Source organism: Vulpes lagopus, chromosome 4 (assembly GCF_018345385.1).
Source record: "Vulpes lagopus strain Blue_001 chromosome 4, ASM1834538v1, whole genome shotgun sequence".
Classification (NCBI taxonomy): Eukaryota; Metazoa; Chordata; class Mammalia; order Carnivora; family Canidae; genus Vulpes; species Vulpes lagopus.
In genome coordinates, this window is record NC_054827.1 from 49,128,712 (window position 1) to 49,153,062 (window position 24,351).

Below are 24,351 nucleotides of genomic sequence, written 5' to 3' on the forward strand. Positions count from 1 at the left end.
TTTTAAATAAGCTCAAGGACCAGAGGATTTATTATGGTCTCCTGCATAGAACACTACGGAATACTAATGTTTTTGACCTCACTACACAGAAAAAGAACCATTTTTCACCTATGAAATGAGGTTAGATTAAGGCCAATTACAGCTGTAGAGTTTGGCGTATGACTACTTCCAAAGGTATAGTTTAAGGTTGCAGTTTTTGCTATGCCATCAAAAATATTTAATATAAAGTCTACAAGACTTGGCAAAGCCACATATCTGAGTTCTCAATAAATCAGCTGAAATAACTACATCATATAGTCTCAACTCTGAACACTTATGTCTATTTAAAAAGTTTAATCTTTCATGCTGCTTCTCAGTCCTTAAATTAATATTCTATTTCCAAATTGCTTGTCACCTACTAATGACAGCAGCTGCTTAAATCTTTTTAAAAAAATTGTGGAAGAAAAAAATTAAAAGTACAAACAACCACCATCGAACAAAGAGTAGCTTGTAGAGCCCTGAGGTAGTGGGAGAAATCAGCTGATGCATAAATATATACCTGGCATAAATATATCACTGGCTTTGCCAAGTTCTGCATACTTTTTACCCCAAAATATTTCATCCACAAAGCAAGAAGCATATGCGAGAACCATTCCTTCAGAAGTGGTCATATTCTATATTCCAGAGCTATTTGGGGCCCTAGGGTAAACTTCTCATTTCATAGATGAGAAAAATGGGCTTGAGAAGTAACTGGACTTTTCCAAGATCACACAGAAGGTCACACAGGTAGTTAGCAACTCAGATGACAGAGACTCTTATTTTTTTTTTATAGTTTCTTTAATGTTATTGCATCTGACCCCTATGTGAGAAGTCCTTCCACCATGCCATTTCCTCTTGAACTAGGATCAAGGTGGGCAAAAACTAAAGCAAATAACCCCTAATAAATATTTCATGAATGCATCACATACAAAATGAAGTCAATTTATCCTTTATGATCCAACTCATTTTAGGCTGACAGAGCCACTGAATAGAGAGGGCACGCAGGGCAGATATTGTGTTCACAGACCTGTTAGTCTGATCATGATGGGCATCTTCCTACTTCCCCTTTATTCAAAGTTACTTATTGCATAGTCACAGATAGCTTGCATTGTCAGGTGCCCAAGAGCCTACTTCTTTCAGATACATATTTCTGCAGACCTTTTCCCATATTTTCCTTATCAGAAGCATTCTGTCCAATTTTTCTACTTTGTAAGCAGGATGGGACATGAGCAACAGACTGTGAAGGCTTAGCTCCCCAAAATGGAATCTAGTATCACCATCAGATACAGCAAAGGTAACTAACACTCACTTAATGAATGGTATGGATAACTACTGTGAATTATGCTAATGAGGCATAAATGAGAAGCAGCTCATGAAAATGACTGTAATTAGTATTATTTTACATAGTCATACTCAACAAGATGAGGTGAGAGAACGGAGGAATTTGGTATCTCGAAAGACTCCTGCATTTTAATATAAGTCTAGGGGAGGTTTTGACAACTGATAAGCTATGTGCCAAGTTATTTGTTAATAATTAAAATACTGGGTTTTTTAAAATATATTGGAACAATTTCAAGATTATTCTAACAATGGTGCAAAATCTGTATCAGCTCTTTGTTATATAGTAACACAGAGCCACATCATCCTAAAACACAGTGGCTTCAAACAAAACAATTATTTGTTTTGCTTAAAAATCTGCAACTTGGGCCATGTTCAGCCATTCAGTTTGTCTCCCCTCCACCTGGCATCAGGTAGGGCAGCTCCACTGAGAGCTCAAAGATCCACTTTCAGGATGGTTACACATGACAGGTAAACTGGGTGCTGGCTTCAGCTGCTTTAGATCCTCAAGCATGACACTCCAGCTGCTTGGGCTTCCCCCTGAAATGGTGGCTGGGTTTCAAAAGCAACCATCCCAAGAAAGCCTCATGGAAGTCACCTTGCCTTGGAAATCATGTAGTGTCACTTCTGCTGCTACAGTCTTAAGTCTGCCCATATTTAAGAAGACACAGACCCCCACATCTCAATGAAAAGAATGTCAAAGTCATATGGCAAGAAGAATGTGTGGGATGGGGAGATAATGCTGTGAATGTTTTTGGAAAATTTGGTCACATCATACGCTAGCATTGTGACAGGCCTTGAGTAAGAGGGCTGACACTGACTTTTGGTTAGCATTGGGAAATGACCATGAACCATAGCCTTTGCTACCTGTGTCATCTATGGTAGTGTGTTTTGCATACAACGTCATCTGTTTTAGGTCATGAATATCTCAGCAGAAAAATACAAAAGGTTGCCAGCTGCTTATCTGAAGGATCAGCTTTTTGAAGCAGAAGGAAGGAAGGCAAGTAGAAGACATTGCAGACAAGTGTTTGTTGAGTTGAATTAAGAAGTCTATCTAAGGTAAGCTTTACCCTGAAATTCTCTTTAATAACCAGATGTAAAAAAAACAAACAAAAAAACAAAAACAAAAAACACCATCTCTCCTCTTTTTCCTCCTCCAGTCAAGAAAGGACTCACTCACCAAACTAGTCCCATATCCCTCACACCTGGCCTACCGGCTTCTCCTCCATTGCCGAGATACAGGGCAGAGGGCTCAGAGCACACATCTCCGGGATCTCCTCATCAATGGGATTACTCCATCAGCGCAATCTGAAGGCCATTAAATGCTACAATGGTCTAATATTCACCCACCACCTGTGCCAATGGCACTCAGAGTGTGTAACCATAGATGGGAGACTTAAATAGGTTTTGTTTCTCTCTAATGACAGAGTTAATCCTCAAATTGAATTAGTCCCTGCTAATTGAATGCATGAATGCATATGGGTTCTTTCCATCTGCTGCTGAGATCCTTTTGAAGCTACTATTGGCATGGAAGGAGTTTCCTGTTTGGAGAAAAAACAAACAGCCCCCTATCCAGTGTTCCCTCCTGGCAGAAAACTTCTACCTTGTTGCCAGAGGACGGGGACGTGTTCCCTTCAGAAGTGGTTGGTTCCATTTCTCTTATTTCCCCCCTGGAATTAGCTATAAACAGTGAGGAGACCAGATGTGTCTCCCAAACACCCCGTTTACCTGGGGTTGCGAAATTGTTCTCTGGTTGTTTCACATGTGTAAGCCCCATCTCTGCACTTAAGCCAAAAGCACAGGGGCTGTATTTTAACTGTTTTTTTTTTCTCTTTGTTTTATCTACATTCCCTCTTTCAATAAAAGCTCTAGAACTATATGAAGTGCTTAAGAAACACTTGGTTGATACTGTGGTCTGGTGATACAGTGAGCTATCATTCAATCTTCTTCCAAACCCCCTGAATCATGGAAGGCATTTTAAGGAATGGAAGCAAGCCCACTTTACTGGCCCCTGCTACACCTGGCAGTCAATTTTTAGAGTTAAAATATTTTCTTATCTTCTCAGGCATCTAATAGCATTTATTAGATGCCATGAAACAACATCGTAAGTATCTCAATGAACCAGGAATATTTATATTATGGGTCAAATCAGAGCCCTATGCTAAGCAATAGTTATTTCCTAGAACATCACCGGTAAGGTTTGGACTGGTGTAAAGAGAAATTTCATGGGTTAATTTGCTTTGAGCATTGGGCTAGAGAAGCCAAGTTCACAGGTCTTCCCCAGTCACGGTTTCAGACAGCTGTGTAAAATATGTGCCAATAGTCACAGGAGGGACGAGGCAGGTTCTTGAAAGTGCCTTCCTGAGAATCTATTAAACTCAAAATTAATATGTTCTCTAGTGATGATATATTAATCTTTGGATGTAGTTGCCAACAGTTTTAAAAACATATAACATCACCTTCTAAAGTAATATCCAACCATTCCCTTAAAACTGGAAAAATATAAATTCTTTTTTACAGGATCTCATCAACTATTTTTGTTCAACAACTGTTAAGTCTCTACCAACAGGGAAGATTTTTTCATATATGTAAAGGGTTTTAAGCTGGTTACACCTTACTCAATTCATATTCGTGGACCCCATATAATCAGAGTCCACAATAACACTCTTTCTCCTTCACATTTGAATAAAGTGGTACATATTAAGATTCTTAGTAGGGGATCCCTGGGTGGCTCAGCGGTTTCGCGCCTGCCTTTGGCCCAGGGCGTGATCCTGGAGTCCTGGGATCAAGTCCCAGGATCGAGTCCCGCGTCGGGCTCCCGGCATGGAGCCTGCTTCTCCCTCTACCTGTGTCTTTGCCTCTCTCGCTCGCGCTCTCTCTCTCTCTGTGTCTATCATAAATAAATAAAAAATAAATCTTTAAAGAAAATAATAAAATTCTTAGTATATTAGAACCGATTTAGTGCTGTGATAGATTTAAAAAAATTCTAGCACCCTCCAAAAGTCCTCTGCCTCTACAACCCCGAGAGAATTTAACTCAGGTTGATGAACTTTATTTTTGCTTTTCCAGCATTTAGATGATAGAGCTATAATCCTGAGAGGCTAAGAGAAATGGAAGAACTAATAAGCAAAGTCCTCATTTGCCTCACAGGTGGGAGGAAGGTGCCAAGTAGAAGTGGTGCTGGGGCTGAACTTGGTTCCTAATGACTCTCACCAAGGACCTTGGAGATTGCATCAGGGCCTTGGCTTCATCCCGCCTCTCAACATCAGGCCACCTTTCTCCTGTGATAGGTCTCCTTGAATTCATCTGATATATTGTAGCTGTGTCCTTCAGGACCTCTAAAAGGAACTTAGGTGGAATAGCTGCGCTCATATTTCATTCCATGATAGCCGCGAGCAGGTCTGACGTGGCCTGAAAGTGATGGATGGTTATTGGTTTTAACCAAACATCAAGACGGCATATGGGAAATGGTGTTTAAGGCCAGGATCCAAGTACAAATGAATGTGCTCTGGGGCTCAAAAAGATGACGGGTTTACAGGTCATCTGGTCATCGGAATGCACAGTAAGTAGCTTATCACTGTCTAGCAGCACACTGACCACTCTGTACGATGAAGGCCTTTTGAACTTAAAGGAAGAACAGGTTGAGCCCAAACACTCCTCCCTAGAACACAAGTAAAACCAGGGAGGAGTTAACATTGCAAAAGTCACTTTCAGGGACATCCATCAGCAAAACACACACTAGCAAAAGTGTCCAACTTTTTAAAAAAAAAAGATAGTTTCTAGAACCTGCTCTCATGTATACCTGTAAATACAATTTGTACCTCTAATCAAGTTATAATAAAATGCTAATTTTGAACCGTCCCTGAATTAGCATAAGGCAGATATGAACCAAAAGCACAGAAAAATTAAGCGTTTTATTTCAGAGAAATGAACAGTAAACTTCAACTTTCACTTTGACATTATGCTAAGTTGACTGAAGCCATATCACACCTTAAAAGCAAGAATTCTAAAGTAAATGGTTAGTCCGGAAGCTTCCTAGGAAGATACAAAATAGAACAGGCTTCAGTGCATGAGCACATCTTCAATGATATTTACTCAAGAGCAGATTTTACCATCTAGTTGCCATGAAGAGAAATATAAACTAAACCTTCGCTCTTCTTAAGAACTCATGTATTCTCAAGAAAGAGTCATCCATAAAGTAACACATGTGTAATTACATATCTACTCATAGCCCCTGACTGCTAAGGAAACACAGTGGCGTATGGAATGATTTCCTGGGAACGTAATAAGAAATTGTCCAAAAAGGGAAGATCTGCCCTAGTAAAAAATAAGTAAGGGTGGAGGGTTTTCTCTGAAGAAGACTAGCTGGCATAGAGGCATGATGGAACAAGTGATAAGTGGGTTCACTTGACTGAGTAGCATGTCTAGAATGGGAGTAGAGAGAAAAGAGGCAGGAAGGGGGTGAGGAGGGCATCTGGAGAGAACAGCTTCCAAGACACAGTCATGTGAGGCCAAAAACTTTTTTTTTTAACATCACTGAAAAATCACTCATCAACTCCCTTTTCAGAATACAACTTTGACCAAGACTATCACTGTCTTCCTCAAATATAAAAGGAGCTTATAGAGAACAATTGCTGGGCAATCAGATGCCCAAAGAACATCTTGGGGTAAGCCCTGCTTTCTGAGAATGAGCCCACAGAGTTAGGGAAGATATGAGGCCCAAAGAGGCACATGGTCAGAGAAACAGAACAAGCAGCTACACAAACAATATGGTTTCAACATGGTCTTCTGTGGTCTTATAAAACACTACCTCTTTTGTTTTTTGTTTTTTGTTTCTGCAATGGCTGAAATAATTGCCTTTACTTGGTTAGGCACAAGATGGGATGGAAATGTCACCAGACTGCACAAAATTGAATGGGTCCTGGCTGATTACAAATCCCTTTTCCAATAAGCACTAGGGCATCGTTTTGTCAAGAGAGAGGCTGTGAGCTGAATAATTAAATAGTAATGTAGTTTGTTACCTTGTTAAAGAAAGCTATCAGTGTGAAATCTGCCCGAAGCATTTATGCACTTGCAAAGTTGATTTTCTTTCTTTTCAGAAGGTGAGTACCTGGTGAGGTTTGGAAGCAGCAGTGCTGTTTTGTCATCAGCAGCAGAAATATTAAGAGACTGGCACTCATCTGCAGGAATCCATATGCCTGCTCCTTAGAAAGCAGAGCTTGGATGTCTCCCAAATACTCTTCCGAAACTGAAGGTGACATTTTGGGGTTCATCTCATTGCTCAGGAGTCTTCCCTGGCTCAGAGGCCTGAGGTTTTATTTATTTATTCATTCATTCATTCATTCATTCATTCATTCATTTATGAGAGACACACACACAGAGAGGCAGAGACACAGGCAGAAGGAGAAGCAGGCTCCATGCTGGGAGCCCGATGTGGGACTCGATCCCGGGACCCCGGGATCACGCCCTGGGCCAAAGGCAGATGCTTAACTATCGAGCCACCCAGGGATCCCAAGGCCTGAGTTTAGAGGACAGGAAAAGGCTTAGATGGTGCCAGGTCAGCTTGTTCTCTGCAGAGACCAAGGTCTAAGGGGAAATGATCTGCCTTAGATTCCACACCCCCTACACCCCACGCCCTAGTAGAAAGCAGAGCCGGGGCCGGGGTCAGTCCTCCTTACTCTGAAATAATGGTCTTGTCCTTGCCCTATACAACCATCCACATTCAATTGGCCACTGCCCAGCACAATATGAGTCACTCTCTGCCCACTGGGCTGTAACCTGAAGGATGTTTAGTTCTAGGAAAGTTAGAAAACAACATGCCTGAATAATATCCCAAGTCCAGGCAAATACAATGGGATGGGTCTATTTATAGAAAAAGATTCTCCCATTTTGTTTTTTGACTCTGGTAGCTTCTCTTGTTCTCTTTGGCACATCTACTCTCTTGCTCTGTCCCTTTCTTTTGTGAGTATTTGCAAGCAAACTATGCGCTAGGCAGAGAGCTAAATACTACCTAAGTTAATACTCCTGATACAACTGCTGGACAGGTACTGTGACTGTCATCACCCCCATTTAAGTATGACAGACTGAGGCTTAGTGAGGCCAAGTCATTTTGCATGAGGCCACATGGCTTATATGTGGCAAAGCTAGGATGGAAACCTAGCATGTGGAAGAGTGACTTGCAAGACAGCTCTACACTCCTCCATTATTTGGCTGCACAGAGAATCAGACAGTACTAGGGTGCCATTAGGTGGTGAAACGAGGTCCTCTCTTCCCCTCATCTCCCTGGTCAGCCACGAGGAGTGCAGCTGTCATGCCTCCATGCCTTAGAATTCCCCGGCTCTGAAGAGGGAGGCTACAGAAAGAAATGTAGCAGTGCTGGGAGAAGGAAATGCAGTAGTAATGAACTGCTTATGGGCACCACGTGCAGTCATGGTGACCGGAAGAAGACATACCCCGTGCGGCTAAGACAGTCATGACCTGACACGTAGAGCACCCAGGGTGGACCCAGAAAATGAGGACTGACACAGAAGGCTGCTGATATGAGGCAGCATTTCGTTGACTTCATTAGCTTGAAAGCGAGCTGGACTGATGGCTATTTCCAAGCTCTAAGGCTGGCATAGACAGCCTGCACAAACAAAAATTCACACAGAAAAAATGCTTCCAAGTGGAACATGCCAGGATGGAATGTACTGTAAAATATCCAGGGCTCATCTTCCAACTGAAAAAGTGATGAGGCATTCTAGTATTTTGCAACTGGTAAGCATGATAAGAGATGCTTGGGCCAAGACCATAATTCAGGGAAAGCAGTCCCCACACCCACATAGTTCTTTGCAGGAGGAAGGCATCAAAAGAACAAATCAGCTTTCGGTGGAGCTCACTGGGGAAAAAATATTCACTGGATACTGAGGTTTCTCTTGTCAAGTAGACAACAGACAAATGGAGTGATGATGACCTTCATCTAAGGGTCCTACTGTCCTTGTCAGCATACCTGTCTAGCCCCTTGGTGATATGAGTTCATACCACAGCTCAGCTCCTATCATTTCATGCACTAGAAAGCTTAAGTAAACACAGTAAACTTTAAAAAGTGAGCACAATTCCATTCTTCATTTCTGCTCTTATCGATGACTACAAGGGACCAGGTCATACACCTCCCTGTCCCTTCGCACATTCACCTGGTGGAGAAGTAACTGATTTGCAGGCATAAAATCTGTGATAGCTTCATCTGTTGCCAGAGGAACAGTGACACATAACCTTATTTGCTGACCTCTTCTGACCCATCCACTTACTTACATGCAAACCAGGGGTTAATGTTCTCCCCTTCTCTCCCCTTTCTTGTCACTTTCTTATTTTGCAATGTTTTAAATACTTAGAATATTCCCTTGAGGCCAGATAAGCTCAAGCCAAGTTGCAGGTGAATCTCAGTCAAGAGCACTCCTCCCCCTCAACATACACTCATCTCTAATAAGGCTTCAAAAGATAATGATGATCGCCAACAAAGCACTCCAAAGAAACCACAGGATCAAAGGATTATATGGTTACAGTCAATAGTGAGATTTAAGATAGGGGGAGGAGAGAGGAGAGCAGGGTCAGGACACATAGAAAGTAATATAACCTGATTCTGGAAAGCCCAGGGGTTTTTGTTTTGTTTTGTTCGCTTGTACTGTTTTATTTTGTTTTTTTAATCAGCAGTGATTGTCTGTTTTCCTAGGAAATGTGAAAGAAGGCTAGCCAACTAAAAGCATGCCGTCATTTTTATTCCTTTCCTTTTCACATAGTCTTTGGGGAGCACCCAGTGAGGCCACCATAAAAGGCCATTTTTTTCAGCACATTACCAACTGAATTTCATTGGAAAAGAACCAGGACGAACTTACCTTCTCCAACAGGGAACAATGTTAATGAGGCTACAATGGAATTCAAAGATGTGTATTGAAAGTTTCTGTTTGCCAACACCACATACTGCAGCAAATCTAACAGTGAGATTTGTATAGAGAAAATCAATTCTGTGCCAGGGCACAGCATAGAATGGGGCAACATCTCTATTCACTGGGTTCATAGTCAAATAAGAAGGGCAACACCACCCATGGGGAAAAATTTTTGGAATACACTCAAAAAAAACAGTAAATGAATAGGGAAGGAGAAATTGTGGGCATTTGAGTTGTCAGGAAAATTCATCATTGTTTGTCCTTCGAATCTATGGAGGTGGTTCCAACACACGGGAATTAATGAGCGCCAAGGAGGGATTTGAATGAAAGACAATGAAGGTGGTCTGCCAGAGAGATGGTAGGAGGTGATATAAACCATATGGCTGGGTGAATATAAACGAGATGAACATGGAGAGAGGCCCACAAGCAGAGGAGTAGAAATAATTCAATAAAGCCGTATGAGCTAAACCAGGGTAAGAAGGGGCCTCAAAAGTGAGCACTAAAATGTTTGAATCTAATTAAAAAGCCAATGGGGGATTCCTTAGTCAGAAATAGAATATGGGGCAAAAAAGAACACTCCAGCAACTTTGCATTAGCTAGCCCAAAGTCATTGCAGAGTGGCATACTGTGATGGCCAACACTGAAGACTCTTCCCAGTGAGGCAATTAAGAGCTGTGAGGTTTCCAGCTGTATCATCAGCTGAGTTTACTTTACTTATCACATTTTGCTAATAAGCAGCTTATAGAAAATAAAAGGGAAAATACCAGATTTTCTTAATATATACTACCATTTTGGTCATAATATTGTCTTCCTGTTGTGATATCTCCTTAAGGAAATAGCTACCTTTCGAGAATTCTTCCTTTTGAAAAATGGATGCTATTGACAGGAAATTGTTTCCTTGATTAGCTTCCTTGATTGAAGGAATTGTTTCCCTCATCATGGAAGTATGAAGATAGGAGAAGTGGATCAAGAACACATCTTTGAATTATCCTGTGTCAAAGGTACTGGTCACCGATATGAAATATATATATATATACCTCATTTTTAATGATGAATTGCCATCCAATAAGTAGGAGATCTCCATTCAACCAAAAGAATCAAGATTTCCTACCACATGAGCTCGACTCTTAGCAATGCTATTGAGGGACTCTGTGGGGCAGTGACTGAGAATGGGATCTGGATCTAGATTAATTGAGTATGAATCCAAGTTCTAACACTTGTCAACTATGCAAGGGACCTTGGAAAAATTACCTACAGGGTTTGTGCCTTAGTCTCCTCATGTGTAAAATGGTAAGAGTAGTATTATTATGATTGTTTTGTAGAGTAAATATGTCTAAAACATCCGGAGTAGTTGGTTCAATATACACTAGTTTGATGTGACCTGGAAGAAAGTATTTAACCTCTCTAAGCTTCATCAGAACACACCTTAGGACAATGCCTGGCACTAAGTTTTAATAACACGGACATTTTTTTTTCTTAATTTTAAGGACACCTAAGAGTATATTAACCCACATAATCCCAAAGGAGTAGTTGGAAGTATTTTGCTGAAACACAAGGACCCAAACCTTAATTATTCCCTTCCATTCTGAGTTTCTCAAAAATCATTATGCTTTTTTTAATTCTTCAATTTCAGGAGATAGCAGAAATTTAAAAATATATAAATTTCAAGATGTTTAACTTTAATTTGTAAAAAAAAATGTAAAAATGTAAAATTGTAAAAATGAATACAGGGTTCTCTTTTTGCTAATAAGGGGAATCACAGACACTAAATTTCTCTAACAATTTAAGCTAAAATGATGGATTTTTAAAAATCAGGAAATATGGGAAGATGGTGGTAATAGTAGCAGCAGACTTTTTGAATGTTTCTTTTTTGTGGGTTTTTCCCCCTCAAGTTTTAATTTAAATTCCAGTTAGTTAACATACAGTGTAATATCAGTTGCAGGTACAGAATTTAGTGATTTATCACTTACATACAATACTCAGTGCTCATCACAAGTGCCCTCCCTAATGCCCATCTGAATCTCCACATAGAAAGAGAAACTCAGTAAAAGAACCAAAATACACCATCAATTGTAAAAACGAGGTAACAAGATATCCTTACAAACTTCAAGATTACAAGTGGCTGCAGAGAGGCCATTAACTGCCAAAAGACCTGCATTCTCCCAGTGTCTGCACAGGAGGGCATAGGGAGGCAGTGGGGAAGCTGATGCACCTAACAGCAGGAATGCCACAAAGTAGCCAACAGGTGGTCCTGGTAAAGTACTGGGCTCCAGTATGAGAGCAGCCTCAGAAGTTTTCCCCTTTCCCTTGCCAAATCCATGTAAGGGGCCCCACTAAAAACAGAAGTACCTAGAGCATTGTAGCTCCTGTGAACTCTCAAAACTGACCACCTAGGATACCCCTTTAAGACAGGATCCAAACTGAGGATGAATTTCTGAGTGGAATTCACATTGTGCTGAATATGGCTAACGGGAGCAAAGAAAGAGGTCTTGATAAAAGTGAGGATATGGATCAAAGCCAGGAAGTCAGAGAAAGCAAGCTACCACATTTTCAATAGGACACAAAACCAACAGAAGAAAGAGCCCTCTGAAGCGAGAATAGCTAACTGAACTTACATTTCTTTCCAAAATTCAGAAAGAAAGTGAATTTCATAGAAAAAATAGCAAAGAAAGGTAAAATCTCATATGAAGTTATTTTAGTTAAAAAAAAGGATAAAGAAGAGAATAACATTGAGAGGCAATGAAAGTGTACCATAAAGACTTGCTTAAAAAGTAGCATACTATTTCAAGTAAGCTTAATGGTGTTAGTAAAGTGATACGTGAGATCAAGAATAGCCCATCTGAATCAGAATAATTCAGAAATGAGATGATGTCATTCAACAAAAAACTAGAAATAACAGAAAAAAATCATTTTCCAATGAAGACAAACTGGAAGGAACACAGGAACAAATAAATTCAACCAATAAAGCCTTAAGAAAAGTAGAAGGCACAAAGAAACTTTCAAAAAATAATGAAAGGGGTAAAAAGAATGTGATAGGAAATGACAAGTGTTAAAGAGACATAGAGAAGATCAAACATACAAAATGAGCTCCTACAGAAGAAAACCAAAGCAAGAGAATAGACCATGTATAAACACTTAATTCAAGAATGCTGCTTTGAAATTCAAAATGAACCATACATTTAAATAGTGTATCATGTATCTGAGAGCATCAATGTCTCAAAGTGATCTATACCAAGCATATTTTTGTAATTTTTTTTTAATTTTTTTTTATTTATTTATGATAGTCACAGAGAGAGAGAGAGAGGCAGAGACACAGGCGGAGGGAGAAGCAGGCTCCATGCACCGGGAGCCTGATGTGGGATTCAATCCCGGGTCTCCAGGATCGCGCCCTGGGCCAAAGGCAGGCGCCAAACCGCTGCGCCACCCAGGGATCCCCCAAGGCATATTTTTGTAAAGGTATTGGACATTAAAGAGAAATATCCTTTGGGTATCTATACAAAAAAAAAAAAAGAAAAGAAAAGAAATGACTTTTTAAAAAAGATTTTATTTGTTTATTCATGAGAGACAGAGAGAGAGAGAGAGAGAGGCAGAGACACAGGCAGAGGGAGAAGCAGGCTCCATGCAGGGAGCCTGATGTGAGACTCGATCCCAGGCCTCCAGGATCACGCCCTGGGCCAAAGGCAGGCGCTAAACTGTTGAGCCATCCAGGGATCCCAAGAAATGACTTTTATAAGAATATCATCAGACCTTAAAGGCAATACTTTATTCCAGGAGAAAATGGAATACTCAAAATATCAAGGAAAGAACATGTGACATGATGAGTCTGTAGAGACCATAACTATTTTTTTTTTCAAAAATTTATTTATTTATTTAAGAGAGAGAGCATGTGTGAGCAAATTAAGGGGAGGTCAGAGAGAGACAGAGGGCAGACTCCCCACTGAGGATAGAGCTTGACCCTGAGATCATGACCTGAGTCAAAATCAAGAGTCAGATGCTCAACCGACTGAGCCACCTAGGCACCACAGACCACAACTAATTTTTAAGGGTAAAAGGCCCAGATAAGCTTTTTCATGAAACAACTCAAAAAATACTGTTTTCAGGGGATTTTACCTAAGGGATCTGGGGGAAAATGTGGCTCAGACAACCAAAATAACTAGACATTCTTCAACATATTAATTCATGATGAGCATTAGTTACTTTTGCAACCGAGTCAAAAATGAATATTAAAAGAGAGACATTATAGTGTACAATGTCTATATGATTTTAATACCAACATATCATAAATCAATAAAAATGCAAGGAAATCTGTTTTATATCCTTTCAGTAATCCTAAATGAATTGTGTGAGTTAAAATAAAAGATGAGGCATGTATATACACAGATATAGACACACATACGTATCCATAATGCAAATATAATTGTCTTATCTCTGCTCAACCAGAAACAATGAACAACATAATAGTAACTAGTGCCCAAATTGTGATCTTGAAATACTATTCTTCTTTGAAATAATCTAAGAAATTTTAGAGAAATGATGTCCAGGGCAAGAACTACAAAAGATGAGCTTGAAACATCTTGCTATGCTGGGTATCAAGGAAATTATCTATAAATATTAGGACCATGTTAGACCTTAGAAGTCAAGATGAAGGGACTTCCTTCTTGCCATAGATAAAACAATTTAAGCTTCAATAAGAATGATAATTGCAATGCACTGAAGCCCATGAAATGTGTTAAAATTGTGAATTCATGGGGTGCCTAGCTGGCTCAGTCGGTAGAGCATGTGACTCTTGATCTCAGAGCCGTGAGTTCAAGCTCTGCATTGGGCATGGAGCCTACCAAAAAAAAAAAAAAAACAAAAAAACATGAATTTGTAATGATATTTGAAAACTGGTCATTTTTTACATTGATAAGGAATCAATTAATTATCTTGATAACCAGATAAATAAAAGGAAAGATTCAAACATTTATTGTTTTCCTTTACAGCACTGTTTCACTGAGAAATAAAACAGTAGAGGAGATGAAGTGATTCTTTATGAAATGAAAGAACTGGGAAAACCCCAAAGGTAGAACTAGAACAGCACTATTTTATAACCCTAATTGGCAAGTCTGACATCAACAAAACAGTGAAATCCAGACATCATTTGCCTCTGATAAAAGAACAAATTCTCACCAATATACTTGCCAGAGATCAGACCTGAGTTTGTGTTAGAATACACTCAGCAAGACCCAGCCTGTGTGAAAGTCTGCAGTTCAAATGGCCTGAGCATTTCAAAAATAAATTCTAAGTAAAAGAAAGGGGTATGTGGAGAATGTACGTTTAAAAGAGACTTAGATGACAATATTATATTTTTTAAATGGGCAAGATTAAACTATAATATAGTAAAGATAAGACTAGAATGAGTGATAAGATTTTATAGATATCAAAAAAAAAATACTACAGAAGTCAAGATAGTGGTTACTTTTAGAGGCCTGGAGAGATGTAATTAGGATGGAGACACATGGAAGGAATTTCGGTTTTTGGTCTGAGTGATGGTTATGAGGATATTACCATGATAATATGCCAAGCTATGTATGGTGTTTCATTTTATAACAAAAATAACCTTTAAAAACTCATCATACACACACACTCTCTACTGTGAAGAAAGACAGGAATATATAAATCCATTAAACAAAGTAAATCCACTGACCCTCGCAGATGAACAGCTGCCCAAACCACCCGATGCCCTAAAGCTTTCTGCCACACCTTGAGGATTTTGAGCCTCTCTTTGATGACTGTGTGAGGCATGGGATATAGAAGATAAAGCCTGGAACCTGCCCAAAGAGACCCCCACATAAAATTGAGCCCCTGAAGAGCTAAATCAGTATAGGATGAATAATAAATAAGACCTATAAAGGACTGAACAAGAAAATTTGATGCTGTGTGGACATAAAACCAAAAACAAGGAAACTCTTATGTGAATTTATTGCCATCAACAGAACACTGTGCACTCTGAATTATTGTCTCTATGTTCTCTATGTATCTTAAGAAAGAAACAAACAAGCATACACACACACACTCACTCACCAACATAGAATTTAATTAAGTTTGCTGGTTTTCTTTGGTGATTGGAAAACCTCTCTCAAGGACTTAAAGAATTCTCATGTATGAAGGCACAAAGATATGAGTGGCTCAAAGAATAATCAAAAACACATAAATACAAATCAGTAAAAACACAAGAAAACAACTTTGAGGAAATAATGCAGGATGCTTTCCAGAGAAACAAGGAGAAATAAAATACAAAGGAGAGTAGGACACATATAGGATAGCATGAAAAGGTCTATCATGCATCTCAACAGAATTCCAGAAGGACATATACAGAGAAGAGAAAGCATTCTGGTTACATTTGTACTTCAATTGTCTATGTTAGAAAAGAAAAGGGGATCCCCGGGTGGCTCACTGGTTTGGCTCCTGCCTTTGGCCCAGGGCGTGATCCTGGAGACCTGGGATCAAGTCCCACATCGGGCTCCCAGCATGGAGCCTGCTTCTCCCTCTGCCTGTGTCTTTGCCTCTGTGTGTGTGTGTGTGTGTGTGTGTGTGTGTATGTCTTTCATGAATTAATAAAATTGTTAAGAAAAAAAGTATAAAAACAAGCCAAATGATTAGAATAAAGGAAATTATAAAGATAAGAAACCAATGAAACAGAAAACAAATATGTAATACAGAGGACCAATGGAGCTAAAAAGAAACATTCCTTGAAAAAAAAAATCAATAAAATAACAGTAACAATCTAACTCCTTTTATAAAGCTAGATTTATCACACATGCTCTGTAAAATAGGAAGGAAAATGAGAGGCCAATCACATGGATGACCATGGACACAAAAATTCTAAATAGAATAGGAACAAACTGAATCCAGCAATATATAAGGGAGATTAATATAATAACCAATTTGAATTTATCTCATGCATATGGTATTGCTTTCTACTAGACAATGACATAACACCAAAGAAGAAAAATCATTATCTCAAAAGATGAAGAAAAAAGTAGTCTGTAAAATTCTAATGCCTGTTGAATTTATCACATTTGGATGAAAAGGAAAATCCTGAAGATACTATCTGCAAAACAACCAGCATCACCAGTGCTGTTCACCACACTTATTGGTGACTTGTGGTTGGCAGTCACTTTGAGATCAGAAACAAATCGATGATGCCACTATTCAATCTACTAGCTCTACTTCTATTCAGTACTGTTCTGAAGGTTCTAATCAGCATAGAAAGGACCAGAAAAATATATAACAAAGTATAATCATTGGAAAGAACGAAACAAAATTATCATTACTTGCAGATGATAATGCCTCTGCAGAATTTCTTCCTCACAACAGACCCTTCAAGTAAAGTTTATGAATTTAAAAGTTTAGCCGGAATCTTGACTTAAGATTTTGAAGCAAGAACCCTGAAACAAGATTCTAAAGTGAATTTCATTCTACTATGCCAACAATGATCACTTAGAAAATACAATTTTTAAAATATAAAAGATCACCAAAAACTGTAAAGTATTTGTAAAGACTTTATTTAAAGACTTTATTTAAAACTGACAGTCAAACCCTTCATGAAAAAAATTATGAAATTCTATGCACAGGCATTCTAAAAAACAAAACAAAACAAAACAAAACAAAAACAAAAAACCCCCAATTAAATGTAAAGAGATTGTTTGAGATAGACACGTTGTTGTAGTATCAATTGTCTTTATACTGATTTATAGATTCATGCAATTTCCATGAAAATTACAACACAAAACTTGATAAAATGATTCTAAAATACATAGGCAGGAACAAAGGTCCAAAGGTCCAACAATTCAGACATTGTTGAAGAAGAACAAATTTTAGAGTACGTGCTCTCCCAGATAGCAAGATTTATACCAAAGTTAGAGCAATTTAAAAAATCATTGTAAAAGAATTGACATACAGATCAATAAAATAGAAAAGAGAATCTAGAAATCCACATATAGGGGAAGGCTTTTCAAGTCAGTGAAAGAAATAAACAATAATGACTGGTTATATATATGAAAAAAAATAAAAATAAAACCTGGATCTTTACCTCTCATCAAGCCACAAAATCATTTCCAAAATAATGAAGACACAATTGCAGTTTAACACTATGAAAACAGTAGAAGAGATAATGGGACAATATCCTTAGGATATTCTAGCCTATGAAAGGACTTCCTTAAGAACATACCAAAGCTAGATACCATAGAGAAAATATTAATAGGGCAGCCCCGGTGGCTCAGAGGTTTAGCTCTGCCTTTGACCCAGGGTGTGATCCTGGAGACCGGGGATCAAGTCCCAAGTCAGGCTCCCTACATGGAGCCTGCTTCTCCCTCTGCCTGTGTCTCTGCCTCTTTCTTTTCTTTCTTCTTTCTTTCTCTTTCTTTTCTTTCTTTTCTTTCTTTCTTTCTTTCTTTCTTTCTTTCTCTTTCTCTGTATCTATCATGAATAAATACATAAAATTTTAAAAAATATATTAGTAATTTGTTTACATTAAAGAATACCTATTCCTCAAAAATGTTTGGAAAGATAAACCACAAACTGGAAAAAAATTGCAACACGCCTATCAACAAAAAACCTTTACCTAGAATCCGTAGAGATGTTTACGAATCATTAAGAAAAAGAAAACCTAGTGGGAGAAAAACGAGCAAAAGAAATAAAGCAACATTTCACAGAAAAGTAAACACAAATGGCTTATATGAAAAATGGTTATTCTGACGTGTAATCATTTAGCACAAATTAAAACCCCAAGATAACATTTGACACTCCCACCAAATTGGTAAAATATTTTTTCATTAGTTAACATCAAGTGTTGGCAAGGATAGGGGTCAATGGGAGCTCTGACTAGAGTTGTGAGAGTAAATTAGAATGATTATTTTGTAAAACAACTTGTCATGATGTGATAACTTACACAGATATATAACCTACCACCTAACTATGCCATCCCCAGGCTTAATCCCTAGAAGAATGCATACATACGGAAGCCAGAGGAGTTATGAAAAAGAATGTTCATAATGATATTGTTTACAATAGCAAACAAACAAAACCAAAAAACCCAGTCTGCACAAATATTCATCAGAGTTTGGATATATAAGTTGTTTTATATTCATACAATAGAATACTATACAACATGAAAAATTAATGAAATAAATGTACGCAACAAGGCACTTAACAAGGATGTGTCACAAAAACATTCCGAACAAAAGAAACACGGAAGAATTTACCACAGGGTTCAATTTATGAGAGTTCAATATAAGCAAATCTCTATACATATAAAGACACATATCTGGAATACACACACACATTCATATGTGGAATATGTGTATATGTAGTAAAATGATCACAAGAAACAAGGAAATTCTTTAAAAAGCAGAACAGAGGTATCTCAGTGGGAGAGGGAAGAGAATGTAAACAGAAAGGGAAATATGAAGCTTCTAGATGACTACCAATGTTTTATTTCTTAGGCTGGGGGCTGGGCATGCCATAGTTCCTTTTGGTTATCATTTAAACTAAGCTGATAAATTTTGTACATTTTTATGAATATTATCTATGTCAGTAAAACTGCATGCGTATATGTTTACATTGGAGGAAAAAAACATCTATGATGTTTGAGCCAAGAGATAGTTATTGATATATTAAAGAGTGGTAGGCCACCCAACAATGTGTTGTTTTCTGTTTTTTTGGGTTGTTTTTTTTTTCTTGCCTAACCTCCTGCAAAGTAAAACTGCCTCCAAGTCTGATTCTGGACCCTTTGGGGACTTACTCTAGTGACTGTGGTCCTTAAAATTTTACTTCCAGATGCCTGCTACTCCCATCCTTGTCTACTGTGTTACTATTGCAACGAAAAAGCCACCATATAATGCAAGAACCATTATTGCCGACCGGTCTAGGAGCGAGGACAGGAAGGGGGTGCCTGCTTCAGACATCCAGGGGAATCAGAGTGTTGGCACTTCCTTGTGAGAGATCCAGTGACTGTCCTGTATTTTGTAAGTGAGCAGACATTAGTTGGAAGATGACCCTCTGCGAATGCACTGGTGGAGGAGCAGCAGCACAGGGGCATTCTCAGGGGTCCCCACAATAAGGTGGCCAAGATGACAAAACAGAATCTGAGAGCTCAAGCAGAGCAGCCTGGGCACAGGAGTTATGCTCCTGGAGCAATTTAAATGATGAGGTGATAGGCTCTAAATGCAGAGGAAACTCCTAGGGCAGGGCAATCAATCACTGCCAGGCTTATCTTTTGACAAGGGGTAGGACTCCAGCTTGCAGCTGTAACATTAAAATGTAATGTTCCCACTGGGATTTGGTGTGGCAGGTTTCCCTGAAGCTTCGGTTTCACTCAGTTAACTAATTATGAGAGAATGTGACATTGGTATTTGCTTTTTCTACAGGGACAAATCATTCCCAGCAGGAGAGACAGGTTGTTATTTTTGTTCTGTTTTGTTTTGTCATTAAAAAGAGATTACTTACACAGTAGTAAATAAACTCTTGTTAGAGGGAATTTTTTTTCTTTATAATTCTATTCACCTTAATTCTGACAATCATTTCTTTTGTTTTCCGGAGATGTGGTACATGAATGAGCAAGAGTTGGGTTTGAGGGCAGCCCCTATGGCGCAGCGGTTTAGCACTGCCTGCAGCCCAGGGCATGATCCTGGAGACCGGGGATCGAGTCCCACATCGGGCTTCCTGCATGGAGCCTGCTTCTCCCTCTGCCTGTGTCTCTGCCTCTCTCTCTCTAGCTGTGTCTCTATAAATAAATAAATAAAATCTTAAAAAAAAAAAAAGGACTGGGTTTGAAAATTAACTCTAGCTATGTGATCCTAAGCAAGTTATTTAAGTATCATGAACCTTTTGCCTCCCACTAAAAAATAGATGGTAAAATGTCTACTGTGTACTATTTGTTAAAGATGAGATGAAGTAATATAGTTGAAGTATTTTTAGCACAGTGTGTCTGCATCAAAAGTGCTAAAAAATGTTAGCCTTTATTCTTAATGACTCTGATACTATATAAACCAATAGGAACATTTTATATTTCACTTATGCCTTATATGGTCAGTTTCCTATATGATGCCACATGTAATCATGAACTGTATTTTTACTTCGCCACTATAAGCTGCATTGTGCATTAACCATTTTACTCTTCCTTACCCAGATGTTCAAAGGTTTCCAATGAAAACTCAGTATTTATTTTTTTTTAATTTTTAAAGATTTTATTTATTTATTCATTCATGAAAGACACACAGAGAGAGGCAGAGACACAGGCAGAGGGAGAAGCAGGCTCCATGCCGGCAGCCTGACATGGGACTCGATCCCGGGTCTCCAGGATCTCGCCCTGGGCCAAAGGCAGGCGCTAAAGCACTGAGCCACCCAGGGACCCGAAAACACAATATTTAATGATAACATTGAAGGAAACAGTTTCTATCTCTCCTTCTCCCCCAGGACACCTTTTAACTTTTCAAAGACAGTGTCCAATGCTGAGCAAACATCACAAGTAAACTCACACTTCCTCATCCACTGCCTGGACGATAATAGCATTGTGTTTGGGGTGCTTTTAGCAAACTGGAAAATGATTTCACAGATGATCTCCCCTTGAACTCATAATCCCATGAGGTAGGCATGGTAGATATGATGATCTCCACTTTACAGATAAGGAGGTGGGAGGTAAGAAAGGGTAAATGACAGAGCCATAATGTTCAAGCCTATTTTCTATGAAAAGTAATCTGTGGGAACTGAGAATGCTGGGCATATTGGACTTTCGAAAATTAGATTTTCTCAAGAACAAAGTCTGTTTTGAAGTTAGCCAGAGCAACCGTTATTAGAAAAGTAAGATCACTGGTAGTAAGTTAACAAAATAAAAAGTCAAGAGGCATGGGGCGTTATATTCCAATGTCACAATCCATTTGCCCAATGAACCTCAATTTTTCTATCAAGTTTGAGAAAAGAAAACTGTTACTTCTTGCCATTTTTAAAAGCACACATATTGCAATATCATTATCATGTATAAATGTAAGCTTTATAGAATATTCAGGAGATTTAATGTGAACCACAGAAAATATGAGAACCTAAAAATGTATAAGCAGGAGGAAACATATTTTAAGTTCTAGTAGAAAATCTTGTTGATAAAAGAAAAGGTTAAGAATATTTTCCTTTTCCTTGGGTTAAGAATACTTTTCCCAAGTATACATGGGCTAGAAGATGATGGAAAATTAATAAGATTAGATAAATCAGCACTGTAATTTCACCTTATATATTCAAGTAGTTTTTGGAAGTTGTAGAATCGACGAAGAATCATGGACATGTAATAACTTTTGAAGCCATGAAAATATAAAAGCCCTCAAATTTGGATAATATTTCCTTAACTAATCACATATACTAGTTCTTAAAATAATTAATTCTGAAGTGCTATTCATACTGAGCAAGTCTTTCTGGTGATAGTCATTTTTCAAGGATTTCCAAGGATGCCATCACTTGCTCACTGATAGCTCATAACCCCTTAAGAATTCCTAGCGAACTACAGAATAACAATTCAGAAGTCCCCTACACACTCCTTTGTTAGGAATAGGGGATAAGTCTAATAGATTGGAAGGCCAAAGCAAACAAAAGTCATTTAGGAGAATCGAAATAAAAACGAAACATGTTTTGAGTCAATGGAAATTAGAAGCCCAAGGATCTCTAAACACACAATAAAAAATCTAGTCAGACCAACAATGATGAGCAAAATAGCATACCGTAATAGGGCATCATTAGGTGGTTGGTTACCCAATTCTGACTTAATAGGTTTAAACATGATTTGCCTATGATCCTCAGGGATGTGATACATCTTCATTTCAATATTACGAGAGATCTTATGATATGGCACGATATCCAAAAACCCCCTCTCTTTGTCCTTAATTCATTCACTTAATAAACATTTGGTGAATGTTTACTGTTTGTTAGGATCTATATCAAAGAACTCACAGCCCAGCATGGTAGACAAGCAAATCAAGCATCAAATTTACTATTAAATTCTAGAAGAAAAATTTTTCATGCAAATGGTAAGTGGATCAGAGAGCTCTCAGGGAGGATGAAATGATTAACAAGGTCTCAAATGGTAAATGTAAACCATGTATATCACAAAAAGGAATAGTTCTGTCACAAAGAACAGCATGGATAAAAGCAGGACACAGGAAACATGGTGAGTTTCCGAAATTAGTTGCAATATACTGCATGGCTTGCGCATTCAGAAGGGGGAAAAGATGCCATAAGAAGCAATAAGCAGTAGCAATAAACAAAGATTCCATCAGTTAGGATTTCCATTCCACATTAAAATACAATAGTGGAAACCTGAATACAACGACTGATCTTTTGATAAGATTTCAACCCTTAGGCAATGGGTGCAGATTTTTGCCACAGAACAGACAATGTAGTGCTATCCAAGGATACAGAGAACTAGAGGATAGAAAGCTAGGGTATGGATAGCAGTTTTAAGATAACTTTAAAAGTCCAAATAAGACATGGAGAAGCCCTAAGCAACAGCATTGGGGATGGAAAAGAGAATAGAGATAAAAGAAATACAAAAACCAGAGTTAATAAAATTTAATGACCGAATAGAATAAAGGGATGAAGAGGGAAGCTTATAGCAGCTTTCATGCGTTGTATTTAGCTGGCTGAATGCAAAATGGTGCCCTTCACTAATTAGGGATGGCATGACGAGGAATGCCAGTATTACTCAGAGTCCTACTATCTTCCCACCACTTCCTTCACCACTAGACTCATAAAGCTCCTGGAGGGGGAAAATTATGTCACGTACCACATGTGTTTGCACATAGTTCCTAATATTGTAAAACATGATTACGTAGTATAATGGACCCATTGTAGACACTTAAAGTGTACATTTTTTGAATGACTGACTGAAAAAATGAACTCTAAAAGTTGGATGTGACAAAACTATATATTTTATCCTTTGAATAAAATAACTGTGTCTTAAATGTGAATAACTCACCTTAGCTGGGTAACAGTTAATACCTCTACGGATTAGGTTCATTTCAGACTTCTAGTACTTTTAGCAAATTCCAACATCCAATCTTGAAGAAACTTTTGGGAATGTCTACTACAAACTCTCATTTTAAAGATGAAAATCTGTGATCCAGAGAAGTTACACAGCCAGCCCCAAGTCACAGAAAGTATCCAGTGATGAGTCATAAATCAGGCAGATACATTAAGCTTCATAATATTTGTCAACCAAATTGGTTATAATAGATTGGAAGACAAGACATCACATTTAGCTAGGATGCATTGAATTTTTAAAAGTGCATGACACTCCACATGAAAAAAAAAATATTAGACCAATGTCTTAGAAACATTTCCTTAAATAATTCTTTCTTCTGACAATGAAATGTAAGGAACGGAGCTCAACTTTTAATCTTGAATTAGCATAAGTAAGACAGATTCTTACCGTGATCTTCTGAAGAGACTGGTGACCTAAAACGAGATAATAAGCATGATAAATGTTTTGTAAATAATACTGATAATTACAAATGCAATAATGATCAAGAATAATCTCCTAGGAATATTACCCCCCAAATTTAATTAAATACAAAGTCAATATAGTAGACAGTATAATTAATTTGTTGGTCACATGGTATTTTCTAATTGATCACTCCCAAAGATTACCTTGATTGGTTGGGGTTAATAAAATTTCAGTCTACTGCACAGTGTCATGGGACTGCAATGAACTTAAGTCTGGATTTATCACACACAAATAGAAAAGTCATAGAAATGTGATAATGGATGGAATGCTGTGATGTCACCAAAGGCCAAGCCTTCAGAGAAAATACCAGGGATATAAATAAGCACTAGATTGATTGTGTACAAGTAAAAAGAAATCTACTTGGACAGTAAAAAATGAGGCAGAAGTAAAACAAATGATACGTACCCTTATCATTATTGTTTTTTGTTTTCACTATTCGTGGAATTTAAGGTTTAAGTGAGCATGACATAGAACCTCTTTGTACTGACCTCATAGCTCTAAACCTTTAAGAACCAGGATGAGGCAAGAGGGTGATCATTGGGGTCC

General features: G+C 38.2%; 1 protein-coding gene across 1 annotated transcript in view; it reads right to left on the reverse strand.

The window, feature by feature from the left end:
• DGKI (diacylglycerol kinase iota) overlaps positions 1-24,351 on the reverse strand; it is a 427,088-nt gene that overhangs the window by 33,616 nt on the left and 369,121 nt on the right. The window contains 1 exon segment of the mRNA XM_041753541.1: positions 23,731-23,756. Coding sequence (XP_041609475.1) covers positions 23,731-23,756 — 26 coding nt within the window.